We start from the raw sequence: 12,119 nt of genomic DNA on the forward strand, positions 1-12,119 counted from the left end.
TTATGTGAAGAAATCTATTCACTCTTTTTTTTTTTTTTTCGCGAGCCAACAATGGAGTCAGGGAAGGGGGACCGACCTCCCCTTTGTCCTGCTATTTGCCATTGTACAGTGGGCAATAACGGGCATCTACAAAGCTATTCCGACCCCCGCAAACTTTTTTTTTCTTTGATTATTTGGTTATTTGGTTATTTGGATTTAGTTATATTTTGGGCATCGTCATCTCCGTTCGAAAGGGGAAAAACGCCACCGCCCACGCTTTTTGCTCGGACGAAATCCGCGCCTAGGCAACAACAATCTTCTTTGCTTTCCGTTACAACGGGAGCCCTTTTTTTTTTTTCGCAAAGCGAATCGCTTGAGAACCGAACCGCAAATATGGCCCGGCGGGGAGAAAGGGGAAGGGGGGCAACGGGATGATATGCCCGCCCCAAAATACCATTGACAGACCCAAGGGCACGACAGTTTGCGGCGCATCGGGTATGCAGAGAGTGTGAAATCGGTGCGCTCGGTGACCCTGGCGACGCCCTCCCGGGTGGACATTGACTGACCTGTTACCGGGAACCTGGGTAAGTAGACAGGCCTGCATCCCACCCGGTTTTACGTCTTCACCGTCCTCGGTGGCTCAAAGTACTTGCTTGGCCTGTCCGTTGGATACACTCGCCGGTAAGCAGTGCGACTGCCACAGTTGCGTCGTCGTCTTCCCGGCTGGGCGGGGGGGGAGGAGTCTCGAGCTGTTTGACCACGCTCATCTCGCAACAACCACGGCAAGACAAGTGGCTGTGAGGTCGGTTGTGACCCGGCGTGATTGGCCAAGTAACCCCTTCCCCCTGGCACCAGGTTACGCAAGCAATGAACATGGAGAGGATGTTTGTCGCGAGAGCGCAGATTTTTGCCCCGAACATGATCGGTTGTTTCCAATCTCTCAAGGCTGAGGGCCACATCAACATCACGTACTCGGTCAAGATCAACAGTTCACTTCTTTCGTCAGCGTTTGCTCGGGTTCGATGCTATGCGGGCTGCGGATAGCTGCCCGCTTCACCAAGTCCAGTAAGCGATTCCATAGCCTGAAGTGAGACCAGTAACGATATTCATTGCGATTCATGTCGTCGGATCAAGGCCCGCTCCAGACAGCCAACGAGGCCATTCGATCCCGAGGATGTTACAGCCGACTCTGCGCAAGTCTGTGCTAGTTGTTGGGCTGAGAAGCCAACTACCAGAGCCAGTTCTCGTTATTCATAACTCGCCAATGCCTTGTGCATTCCGTTTCACTTCACCTTCGTAAACTGACGTATCAGCGCTCGCCCTCGGACCTTTATACGTTTACCGGCGCTCTGCGGCACTTGTCGTCGCTCCTCTACGAGGGTCAGTTTGAACCGTAGATTTCCGCACACACCGGGGTAGGATCGTTGGCATGGGATCCCATCATTACCCAAAGCGCTGAATGCCTGTACTGATTCTCACGCTTGCGGCGCGTTCTATTGGTGGATAATCAAATAAACTGAGAGTGAGCATCTCGGCAAAACCGGGTCCTTGGCCGAATCTTGACAACGGTGTCGGTCAACTATCTGGGGAAAGACCCTGGACCCGTGCATTGCTATAACGACCAGAATGAGAAAGGATGTTATCATTATATATAAGTATTCGTCGTTCTCCGCGACTCAAGGTACCATTGCTGGTGCAAGGAATTTCTCTTCTTCGCTTGTCTCGCATCCGACCTTGATCTTAAAAAAGCCCGAAATGTGTCAACGGCTTCTAGCCTCTTTGGTGTTGGCCAGCCAGCTGGTTGCAACCGTCTCCGGGGTGGCCAATATTGTACCAGGAAAGGCGTTTGACCGTATTGCCATCTTCTTTTTCGAAAATCAAGATTATGACAAGTCCTATGGAGATCGTATGTCACTCCCCTTCATTGCCGCGCGACTGAGAGTCTTGAGCACGAAACTTTCTAACGTTGAAGAAAACAAAAAAAAAAAAGCCAATTTCAAGTGGTTCCGGTCCAAGGGCATCTCTCTTACAAACTACATGGCCTCCACGCATCCCTCCATGGGCAACTACATGGCAAGCATAGCGGGCGACTACTTTGGCATGGATGACGACGACGACGACATGATTGCGCCGAGAAACGTCTTTACCGTCATCGACCTCCTCGAGTCCAAGAACATCTCGTGGGCGCATTACATGGAAGACATGCCCTACACCGGCTTTCAGGGCGGCGAATGGAAGAACCGCAAGAACGGCCGAAACGACTACGTGCGCAAGCACAACCCCGCCATCCTTCACGAGAGCGTGACCAAGGACCCTTCCCGCCTGGCCAGGGTGAAGAACATGTCCTTGACGGACACGGGCCGCTCCGAGTTTCACAAAGATCTCGCCGCCAATGCGCTGCCTCAGTGGATGTTCATCACCCCAAACATGACTTCTGACGGACACGACACGGACGTCCGAACCTCTGGCAAGTGGTGCCGCTACTTTCTCGAGCCTCTCTTGAAAGACGCCAGGTTCACCAACAACACTCTCATCCTCCTCACCTGGGACGAGACGGACACGTACGAGGGCCGGAACCGGGTGCTGGGCATCCTCCTCGGGGACGTCATCCCCAGGGACCTCGTCGGCACGTCCGACGACAACTTTTACACGCACTACTCCCAAATCTCCACCGTCTCGGCGAACTGGGACCTCGCCACCCTCGGCAGGTGGGACGTTGGCGCCAACGTCTTCGGATGGGTGGCCGGCAAGACTGGCGATCGCCTGCGCGCGTGGGACAGCAGCACGTCCGAGTTCAGGCGCCACCTCTGGAACGGCTCCTACGCGGGCTACTTCAACACGCATGCCAAGAAGGTGGTCCCCAAGCCAAACTTGGATCTCGACGCGCCGGCTTCCGGCAGGCCGATCCTGCAGGCGATCAAGGATTCCTGGAGGGACAGCGGCGCGCCGACTTACTATCAGGACACGATCAAGGTACCAGATGACCGCAACCCTCCCAAAGGATACAAGCCGTAAACCAGCATCTGTTTGCTCCTGGATTTGATGGGAATCGAGTAAATCATATACCACTAGCAGTCAAACCATCGCAACGGTGCTTGAATACAGACAGAATATTTGAGGGGTCACACAGATTCCGTATCGCTCAAAGCCGAAAATGTCTCACAGTGCAGGATGAGCGAGCTGCTCAAGGTCTTTCCAAGCGGCACGCAGGGATGTAATCCTGTTTCTACTATGGCAGCTGATCTGAGACAGTTGTATTCTCGCTGCTCATCATACCTCCGTACTGCGCGGTTGTCCATCGTCGCTCTTCTCTGCCAGTGTGAAAGCTCCGCAGCTTGTCGCATGCCTCTCACTTTCAAGACTGCAATTTTGCGGCAAAGCCCACACCGTCCCCCTACGCACACGTCAGCCATCTCTATCTCCCTTTCCCTTTTACACGACCACGTCTTCATCGCCACATTACCCGTCTTTGCCGCAATGACCAAGTCACGTCCCGCCGACGTGTTCCTCTTGAGCAGCCCCCGGACGCTGTCCAACTTGTTCCTCAAGCTCCTCTCCGGCCAGGCCGGCTGGGAGGAGTCGACCTACTTCGTGCACGATGCACACCACTACGCGCAGCATCACTTTGACAAGTGCGATCTTGAATCCCCCGCAGAGATGCTGCAGGAGTATCTGGGGAAGCTGCGAGCCGGATACCAAGGGATGTTGACGGCGCGCGAAAATGCCCACGAAAACGTACGTTTTCTCCTGTCCCGCCCCCAGCCCCCCCTTCAACTTCGAGACACATGCGGCGCGGATACTGATGTAGCACCGCTAGAATCATGCCATCTTTCTCAAAAGTCACATCATACACATAACGAGTCCCTGGCAAGTGTATAGCTCCTTCAAGCGCGGTGTGTACCCTCCAGAAACCTTTGTCCAGCTGGAGACCTCGCTCTCGGCCTTGCCCCGGACCAACCCGACCATGCTTTCTGACGAAATGCTCTTGTCGTTTGTGCCCATCTTCATCATCCGCCACCCGGCCCTGGTTGTAGATTCGTACTACCGCGCGAGGGCCTTCACGGGGGCCGCCGACTTGCTCCAGAGCACGACCCCCTTGTCGACCGGCGCGCGCCTCACCAAGGCTCTCTTTTGCTGGTACATGGCGGCCACGGATGCTCGCCCTGCCGCCGCCACTGCTCCTGAGACGGGCCCCTTGCCTGGCCGCAAAGCCTACCCCATCATCGTGGATGCCGATGACATCTTAGAGGGCGACACGATGCAGAGGCTGGCAAGCGTGATTGGCATAGACCCGGAGCGGATTCCGCAGCAATGGGAAGCCAGGTCGACGGGGGGGCTGGAACCGAGGAAGAAACGTTTCGTAGGGGACCTTTGGGAGTCCACGGGCATTGATCGGTCCAAGGGCTCAAAGAGCCTGGACCTCGAGGCCAAGTTCAACAGCTGGAACGAGTCGTACGGCTTGGAGGTGGGTAAGCTTCTGGCAGACCTGGCCAACAGTCACATGGAGGACTACCTTTGGCTGAAGAGCCGCAAGTTTTGATAACAAGCGCCGCAGAACAGTAAGCGTGGGTATCGCAATTATTGTGTTGTTACTTTCTACGTGCTGTTGTGTTGATATCAGTGGCCGTGTCCATCGTGACAGACTGCAGTTCCAGCGTGTAGCGCCCTACATTTAAGAGCAAGCACGTAAATAAATATCTCGAAGCGAACTTTTTTTTTTAAAGCGTATATCCATTTCATTGATTGGGTTACAGTATACTTTATAGCAGTGGAGACCGGCCTGTGACTGCCGATATTGTCTCGATCCGACAGAAATTCATGCAGGGATAGTACATCCGATGCCACTCGGAGATGGTCACGCGAGCCTTTGCTGTCCAGAAATGCACAGGTCACAGATTCCATCTTTCGACGGACATTTTCCAAAGGGAAACTCACAACGTGATCAAGATCAGACACCCGGCCCAGCAGCGCAACTGGAGTTTTAGCGAGCACCCCTCGCCACATCCTTGTATATTATATAGCCTTGGTCATACTGGTAGATGCACTACCCCTTCACTCTCGTCACACTCTAGAAATCTCACGACTAATAAAATTGTCTCAGTTGAAAAATCTCATCCTCATTTCGGGTAATCCTTCAAGTGGAAGCTCTTGAGCTTGACAAAGGCGTCGAAGCCAAACTTGCTTAGCGTCTGGCCGTGGCCCGAGTTCTTCCACCCAGTCCACGCCAGGTCCTGCATCACAGACAGTTGTTAGCTTTTCATTACATTTTTGTTTCCCTTCGTCTCATCGTAGCTGGAGTGGCTTCATCGCTCGCGACCGCGATCCCGGGTCGTCGTGTCTCACTTACCGGGCTAGGATAGTCACACCGGTTCACGAATACGGTGCCGGCCTCCACATCCTCGGCTAGTTCGTAGCCTTTGTCTGTGTCCTTTGTCCAAATACTGGCGGTGAGGCCGAATTCGCTGTCATTCATTAATTTGATGGCCTCGGCGTCGCTCTTGACCTTCATCACAGGGATGACAGGTCCAAAAGTCTCCTCCGTCATGACAACCATGTTGTGATCCACACCAGTCAACAGAGTCGGCTTAACAAAGTTGCCCTTGGTCGGCAGGTTATCAAATGTCTCATTGGCCGGCGTGGCATCTTTGGCGCCTTTGGCAACAGCGTCCTTGATATGGTCCTCGATGGCAGCCTTGGATCGGCTCGAGATAACAGGGCCTACATGTGTGCCCTTGTCAAAGGGGTCACCAACCTTGTAGCCCTTGAGGACCTTCTGCACTGCCTCAACAAAAGCATCATGGACGCTCTCGTCCACATACACACGCTCAAGAGAGCAGCAGCTCTGGCCTGAGTTGAACACAGCGCCATCTACAATCTCTTCAGCAGCCCACTCAATGTCCACATCACCGCGTACATATGCGGGGTCCTTGCCACCAAGCTCCAGGCCAATACTGACGATGCGGTCAGAGGCCGCCTTTTGAACAGCGAGACCGCCGGCAACAGAGCCAGTGAAGCACACAAGCTCGATCCGAGGGTCACGCACAATCGTTTCCATGGTGCTAGGCGAGCCACAGTGGAAGTACTGAAGGACGCCCTGGGGTAGTCCTGCAGCAGTGAAGATCTCGGATACGCGTTCGACAATAGTAGGAGTCTGGGGAGAAGGCTTTAGGATGACACTGTTGCCTGCCAATATGGCAGGAACAAGAGAGTTGACGAGAATTAGGTAGGGGTACTGCGATATATGTTAACGTCATGCCCCTACAACATGGCGAAGCTCACGTTGCCAAATGATTAATGAACCAAGTACATCGGCCGACTCACATTCCATGCAAAGATGACTAGTACAGTTCCGACTGGAACCTTGCGAATGAATCGCTTAAACCCCTTCTCTGCCTCACCGTCTGTGTCTTGTAGGGCCTCGTCACTGATCTTGAGGAGGTATTCACCTCGCTTCACGGCAGTTGTAATCTCCTTTCCAGTGAACGCGATCGGGCGACCCATTTGCACAGTAAGCTCCTCTGCAAGCTCAGCCTCACGGTCTGCGAGACCCTTGAGAAACTTTTTGACAATTTCCTGTCGCTCCTTGAGGGTGGTCTTGCGGAAGCTCTGGAAAGCTTCGGTAGCCACCTTGGGCAGCAGGTCTAGATCAGTTGCTGATGCGCCATTGCGGGTTATGACGATTTCGCCGGTGGTCGGTGATAGAGTGTTGATTACTTCGACAGACATTGTAAAAAGTTGATGGTGAAAATGTCAGGACAGAGATGGGTTCTGGATTATTCAGTAGTGAGGGGAGGTGTTCAGACAGGTTGCTTTGCCCCACGTCTGTAATTCGTCGCCAGACGTCATGGCTGCTTTTACCAAAGATTGAATTGAACAAGAAAAAAAAAAGCACCAACAATACCGAAAGATATTTTTATAGCTGAGAACTTCATCTTCACGTCCTTGATGTATTTTGACAGGCCAAAAGAAAAATAGAAATAAAAAAATCAGAAATCATTTGACAGAAAACCATCCAGATCTCTAGGGTAACCACCACTGACCCCTCAATGCTCCGCTAAAGCAATACTCCCGGCAGTAGCATATCGATAAGTGAACTTTGGAGCCCGCCGACCTTTTTTTTTAAGCCGGGCTAATAAGGCAGAAACAAGACTGATAATCATATTGGCATCACGCGGTCGTAACGATGGCGCCAAACGCAAACGACTTCCTGGATGCCTCAGAAAGCGACAATGATCATATTGATACCTATGACTCGGAGAACGAAGTTGCCAAAGGCGGCAGCCGAAGCGCGAAGCGCAGGAAGCTGAGCCCAGACGAGGACGGCGACTCCGACCACGATGCAAGCGATGATGACGACGTCAGCGCCGACGAAGGAACAAAAGCAACACAGGACAAGGAATCCGCAAAGAAAAAGACAAAACTTCCCAAGATACAAAGCGACGTACCCGACATATCTCGGACGCTCACCAAGAAGAACCTCGTCGCGACGGAAAAGGCCATCAAAAAATCCGGCGTAGTCTACCTGTCCCGCATACCGCCGTTCATGAAGCCCGCCAAGCTGCGGTCGCTGCTCGAGCCGTACGGCGCCATCAACCGCATCTTCCTCGCGCCCGAGGACCCAGCGGCGCACGCGCGGCGCGTCAAGGCGGGGGGCAACAAGAAGCGGTCGTACACGGAGGGCTGGGTCGAGTTCCTGCGCAAAAAGGACGCCAAGGACGCGTGCGCGCTGCTCAACGCGCGCACCGTCGGCGGCAAGAAGGGCAGCTACTACCGCGACGACCTCTGGAACCTGCTCTACCTCAAGGGCTTCAAGTGGCACAACCTGACGGAGCAGATCTCGTCCGAGAACGCGGAGCGCGCGAGCCGCATGCGCGCCGAGATTAGCAAGACGGCCCGCGAGAACAAGGAGTTTGTGCGCAACGTCGAGCAGGCCAAGGTGCTCGACGGCATCGCCAAGTCGGCAGCGGCCAGGAAGCGCAAGGCGGCAGACGACGACGACGACAATAATGACGATGGAGGAGCGCCGAATGGCGGCGGTGACGATGTTGGTGGGGAGGCTAAGCCGCAGAGACACCCGAGGACGTTTAAGCAGATACCTCTCGCCAAGAAGAATAAGGATACGGATGAGCAGCCTGAAAGGGTCACGAGGGTATTAAGCAAGATTTTTTAACTGGCATATTGTATATATAATTAGCACTCAAGCATATGGTCATTGTTTCCTGAAGAGCTGGTGATTGCATATCAAACTTTTGGTTTTATTAAGGCCACGCAAAACATAATCGGTTCTCAAGGCTGTTTGGAGTATTTCACATGTAGTATGGCTTAATTATTTCGTCTCCCCTCGCCACCCCACATTTTGCGATAAGATTTCTCAGTTTTTTTTTCTGCCCGCTTATCAAGCAGCGGGGCAAATTTTTGGCTGTGACTCGAATCACATTTACCACTTTTTTTTTTCTACAAACCAAACCCAACTTGACCAAAGCCTTTGGCATTATCTTCTCTAAAACAGTTTTTGAGTTGTATTGCCGTCGCCCAATATGTCCATGGATCTAGATGACGCCCCCGTGTCCATCGGGGCCGTAGAACATCAGGTCGGCGCAACGTGAGTTTTTCCAAAACAAAATCACCCCGCAGTGGGCGGGTGTACACCACGAAAACGAAAATGAATCGAGGACTGATCATGTTTGTTTTACAGTATTCTCTGCTGTAACTGCGGTGCCCCGATCGACGGAACGACGGCCGCCGGTGCTCTTTGCTACGACTGCGTCAAGCTCACCATTGACATTTCCAAGGGCGTCCAGCGCGAAGCCGTCATCAACTTTTGCCGAGACTGCGACCGATGGCTGCTTCCCCCATCCAGCTGGGTTGTGGCCCCTCCCGAATCCCGAGAGCTCCTGGCGCTGTGCCTCAAGAAACTGCGTGGCCTGAACAAAGTCCGCATCGTCGACGCCAGCTTTGTGTGGACGGAACCTCACTCGCGCAGAATAAAGGTCAAGCTCACCATCCAGGACGAGGTCCAGGAGGGTGTGCTGCTGCAGCAAAGCTTCGAAGTCCTTTACGTTGTCGCTACCCAGCAGTGCCCTGAATGCGCCAAGTCGTACACGGCCAATGTCTGGCGTGCGTGCGTTCAAGTCCGCCAAAAGGTCCTCCACAAGCGCACATTCCTATTTCTCGAACAGCTGATCATGAAGCACGGCGCGCACCGGGATACGCTCAACATCAAGGAAGCAAAGGATGGCATCGATTTCTTCTTTTCACAAAAAAACCAAGCCGAGAAGTTCATCGACTTCCTCAACTCCGTCGTCCCCGTTACGGTCAAGACCTCCCAGGAGCTGATCTCGCACGATACACACACGTCGAAAACGTCATACAAATTCACATATTCTACCGAGCTGGTACCCATATGTAAAGATGACCTGGTTGCCATGCCCATAAAATTAGCGAAGCAGTCGGGAAATATCACACCTCTGGTACTTTGCCACAAAATCGGCACTTCAATTTACCTCATGGACCCCCAGACCCTTCAGACCGCAGACATTAGCTGTCCCATCTACTGGCGAGCGCCATTCACGTCCCTGGCCGACTCGCAGCAGCTGGTGGAGTTTATCGTCATGGATGTTGAGCTGACTGGCAAGACCAACGGCAAGTGGAGGCTCGGTGAGGTTACCGTTGCCCGCGCTGTTGACCTTGGCGCCAATGACACAACGTATTTCACGAGAACGCATCTGGGCGGTCTCCTGCAGGCCGGTGACAGCGTCATGGGATATATGCTGACAGGCACCAACTTCAACAATTCCGAGTGGGAGGCCATGGAGGAGTCACACGTGTATTCATCCATGTTGCCTGACGTTGTGCTGGTAAAGAAGCACTACCCCAACCGTAGGAAGAACAAGAAGCGCAATTGGAAGCTCCGCCGCATGGCCAAGGATGAAGGTGAACTGCTCCCCAAGAAGGCCGACCAGGAGCGCATGGATCGTGAATACGAGCAGTTCTTGCGCGATGTTGAGGAAGACGAGGACCTTCGTGCTGCTATGGCTCTGTACAAGAGTGAGAAGAAGCGTGAGGAGGAAGAGATGAGCATGGCTGAGACTGAAGATGGCGAGGATGACTCGCCACAGGTCGATATGGGTGAACTGTTGGATGACTTTGACGAACTCACGATGCAGGACTCATAGCTGCAGTAAATAGAATAATGCCATAAAAATAGCACGATTCCCCAAACTGTCTTCTCTGGCGTCATCGAGCATCTTCACACAAACGACATGGTGGCCGATGAGGACGGCGTCTTCGTAGGCGTTGAGCGAGCAGATTTTTTGAAATGCTCCCTGGACCTTTTTCGATCTAGTCGTCGCTTGTTGATACCAAAAGGATCGTCAAAATCCAAGTCGTCGTCTACAGGAGTCGAAGCATCAGCCTCAACCTTGGCATGTCGGCTTGGCGGCGTGGAGCTGAGCGCCGCACTCGCCGACGAGGCGGACGTAGCAAGATGGCGTGCTGCGCGCCCCGCCGAAACGGGAGTCGCAAGACGGCCACCGTGAGAAGTGCGCTGGTTGGGCGTTGATGCTAGCGGAGGAGGCGGCGGACGATGACCGACGGCGGCCTTTGTGAGGGACGACGACGCCACGCCCGCAGGCTGGGGAGGTGCCAGGGAAAGGGACCTTGTCTCTGCACGCGGTGCATTCAGCAGCCCTCTCAGATTTGTCCCGACCCAGGGTGAGCTGCCGCCGCTTGCGCTGTCATCTTGGTTGGCGCTGCTGCTGCTGCTGCCCTCGGCCGAGAGTAGGGAGCGCTGCTTGGACAGTCGCTTGGCCTGGTCGCGACGCCGCTTGGCATCAGACGTGAGCGGGCCGACGACGGGACGCTTGATCTCGCGGATGGCGGCGTCATTCTTGGATCTGGCGATGAGCTTGAGGCGACTGTACTCGGCACGATGCAGGTGCGTGGTGAAGCGCTGTGCAGTTTGCAGCAGCTCATCCTCGACGATGCGATATTGATCGTCACCAGCCACCATGTACCTGGGAATGAGAATGTTAGCTAATGTTGAGTTGTTTTTCTCGTTCTCTTTACAATGTGAAGATTGACGGCAAAAGCGGTAAAGGAAAAAATAAAAATAAAAATAAAAATAAAAATAAAGAAACAAAACGAAAAGAAAGAAAGCTAGGGGCTGACCAGGCCCGGGTGAATAACTTGTACCTTTCCTGTGGAGGCTCTGGGGGGGGAGACGTCGACGGGCTGCGCAACGGATCTAGATGTCATAGTCTTAGCGGACTCCATGTCAGGCAAGGCGAGGCCAGGTGAGGCGAGAGATTTGTCTACCGGATGAGTTGAGTGCGGCGATGGCAGCCGGGCGATGGCGCACCGCAGAGGCACTGCTCGGTGTCGCCGCGGTGCGTCTGGGAGTCTCAATCTTTGGCGACGACGCGCGCCGGGGACTGGGAGCTGATTGCTGCTGCGCGTCGGATGCCTTCTTCCACGGCAATTTGCGGGCCATTTCTTGCAAGGCCCGAGGCGCTTTGCGAAATGGGCAGCCCAAGACGCAAGGAAAAAAAAAATTAATAATGGCAGTCTAGGTAGGTTGTTTGGCAGCGCGTAGAGAGAGGGAGGTTCGGTAGGGAGGGATCAAGGCGCGTGCGCAAGCTGGCGCGATTTCACTTGTAGTTGCAGCAGTTGCCTAATAAAAAAACCGATCTGACAACCCACAATTCCCCGACCTGCAGCCACATACGCCTCCTGCCATCTAAATGCATACGCGAGCTACATGCAGCCCAGGCATATTATATTGCACCAACATTGTTTGACGACATAAAAGAATTATGTAGGGGTATCACTTGTAATGTATGAGAAGAAAATGAATTTTGTGCTCCCGCGTATGCCGCCATTAATGTCTCGGTAGCAGTTGCAGACTACAAAAAAAAAAAAAAAACGGGCGTATATGCCGTGACCTGATAGTCTCCCATGAAAACCAATAGTCTCTTTCAGCCCATTCTATAACCCAAGTCTCTGATCTCTCAATTGTGCAAATCCGAGGCGGAATGACGACATGGACGAGCCGCTGCCTCCATGTCGCCAAGAAGACGCAGCCAGATGTCGTGCTCGCGCCAAGAGCACCCAAGCCTCTCTCTCTTTGGCCCTTTCATTGC

At 53.6% G+C, this 12,119-nt stretch overlaps 6 protein-coding genes across 6 annotated transcripts; 4 read left to right on the plus strand and 2 right to left on the minus strand.

The window, feature by feature from the left end:
- Positions 1-2,016: 2,016 nt before the first annotated feature.
- Positions 2,017-2,994, plus strand: V2A60_007601 (uncharacterized protein; the record flags this gene model as incomplete). The annotated part of the gene is made up of 1 exon (XM_083258885.1): positions 2,017-2,994. The coding sequence occupies one exon, from the start codon at positions 2,017-2,019 to the stop codon at positions 2,992-2,994; it is 978 nt and encodes a 325-aa protein (XP_083115011.1).
- A 462-nt stretch (positions 2,995-3,456) lies between these two features.
- V2A60_007602 (uncharacterized protein) lies at positions 3,457-4,519 on the plus strand (the record flags this gene model as incomplete). The annotated part of the gene is made up of 2 exons (XM_083258886.1): positions 3,457-3,714; positions 3,797-4,519. 2 exons carry the CDS (start codon positions 3,457-3,459, stop codon positions 4,517-4,519), a joined length of 981 nt encoding a protein of 326 aa, XP_083115012.1.
- Positions 4,520-5,096: 577 nt separating this feature from the next.
- On the minus strand, positions 5,097-6,705 carry V2A60_007603 (Aldehyde/histidinol dehydrogenase; the record flags this gene model as incomplete). The annotated part of the gene is made up of 3 exons (XM_083258887.1): positions 5,097-5,210; positions 5,327-6,211; positions 6,301-6,705. 3 exons carry the CDS (start codon positions 6,703-6,705, stop codon positions 5,097-5,099), a joined length of 1,404 nt encoding a protein of 467 aa, XP_083115013.1.
- Positions 6,706-7,162: 457 nt separating this feature from the next.
- On the plus strand, positions 7,163-8,149 carry V2A60_007604 (RNA-binding ATPase activator ESF2; the record flags this gene model as incomplete). Its single annotated transcript, XM_083258888.1, has 1 exon — positions 7,163-8,149. The coding sequence occupies one exon, from the start codon at positions 7,163-7,165 to the stop codon at positions 8,147-8,149; it is 987 nt and encodes a 328-aa protein (XP_083115014.1).
- A 367-nt stretch (positions 8,150-8,516) lies between these two features.
- On the plus strand, positions 8,517-10,154 carry V2A60_007605 (ribosome-binding protein NMD3; the record flags this gene model as incomplete). Its single annotated transcript, XM_083258889.1, has 2 exons — positions 8,517-8,581; positions 8,675-10,154. 2 exons carry the CDS (start codon positions 8,517-8,519, stop codon positions 10,152-10,154), a joined length of 1,545 nt encoding a protein of 514 aa, XP_083115015.1.
- Positions 10,155-10,228: 74 nt separating this feature from the next.
- Positions 10,229-11,470, minus strand: V2A60_007606 (uncharacterized protein; the record flags this gene model as incomplete). Its single annotated transcript, XM_083258890.1, has 3 exons — positions 10,229-10,994; positions 11,173-11,224; positions 11,296-11,470. 3 exons carry the CDS (start codon positions 11,468-11,470, stop codon positions 10,229-10,231), a joined length of 993 nt encoding a protein of 330 aa, XP_083115016.1.
- Between the last annotated feature and the right edge of the window lie 649 nt (positions 11,471-12,119).

The sequence above is a fragment of the Cordyceps javanica genome, chromosome 5 (assembly GCF_051103115.1).
Source record: "Cordyceps javanica chromosome 5, complete sequence".
Classification (NCBI taxonomy): domain Eukaryota; kingdom Fungi; phylum Ascomycota; class Sordariomycetes; order Hypocreales; family Cordycipitaceae; genus Cordyceps; species Cordyceps javanica.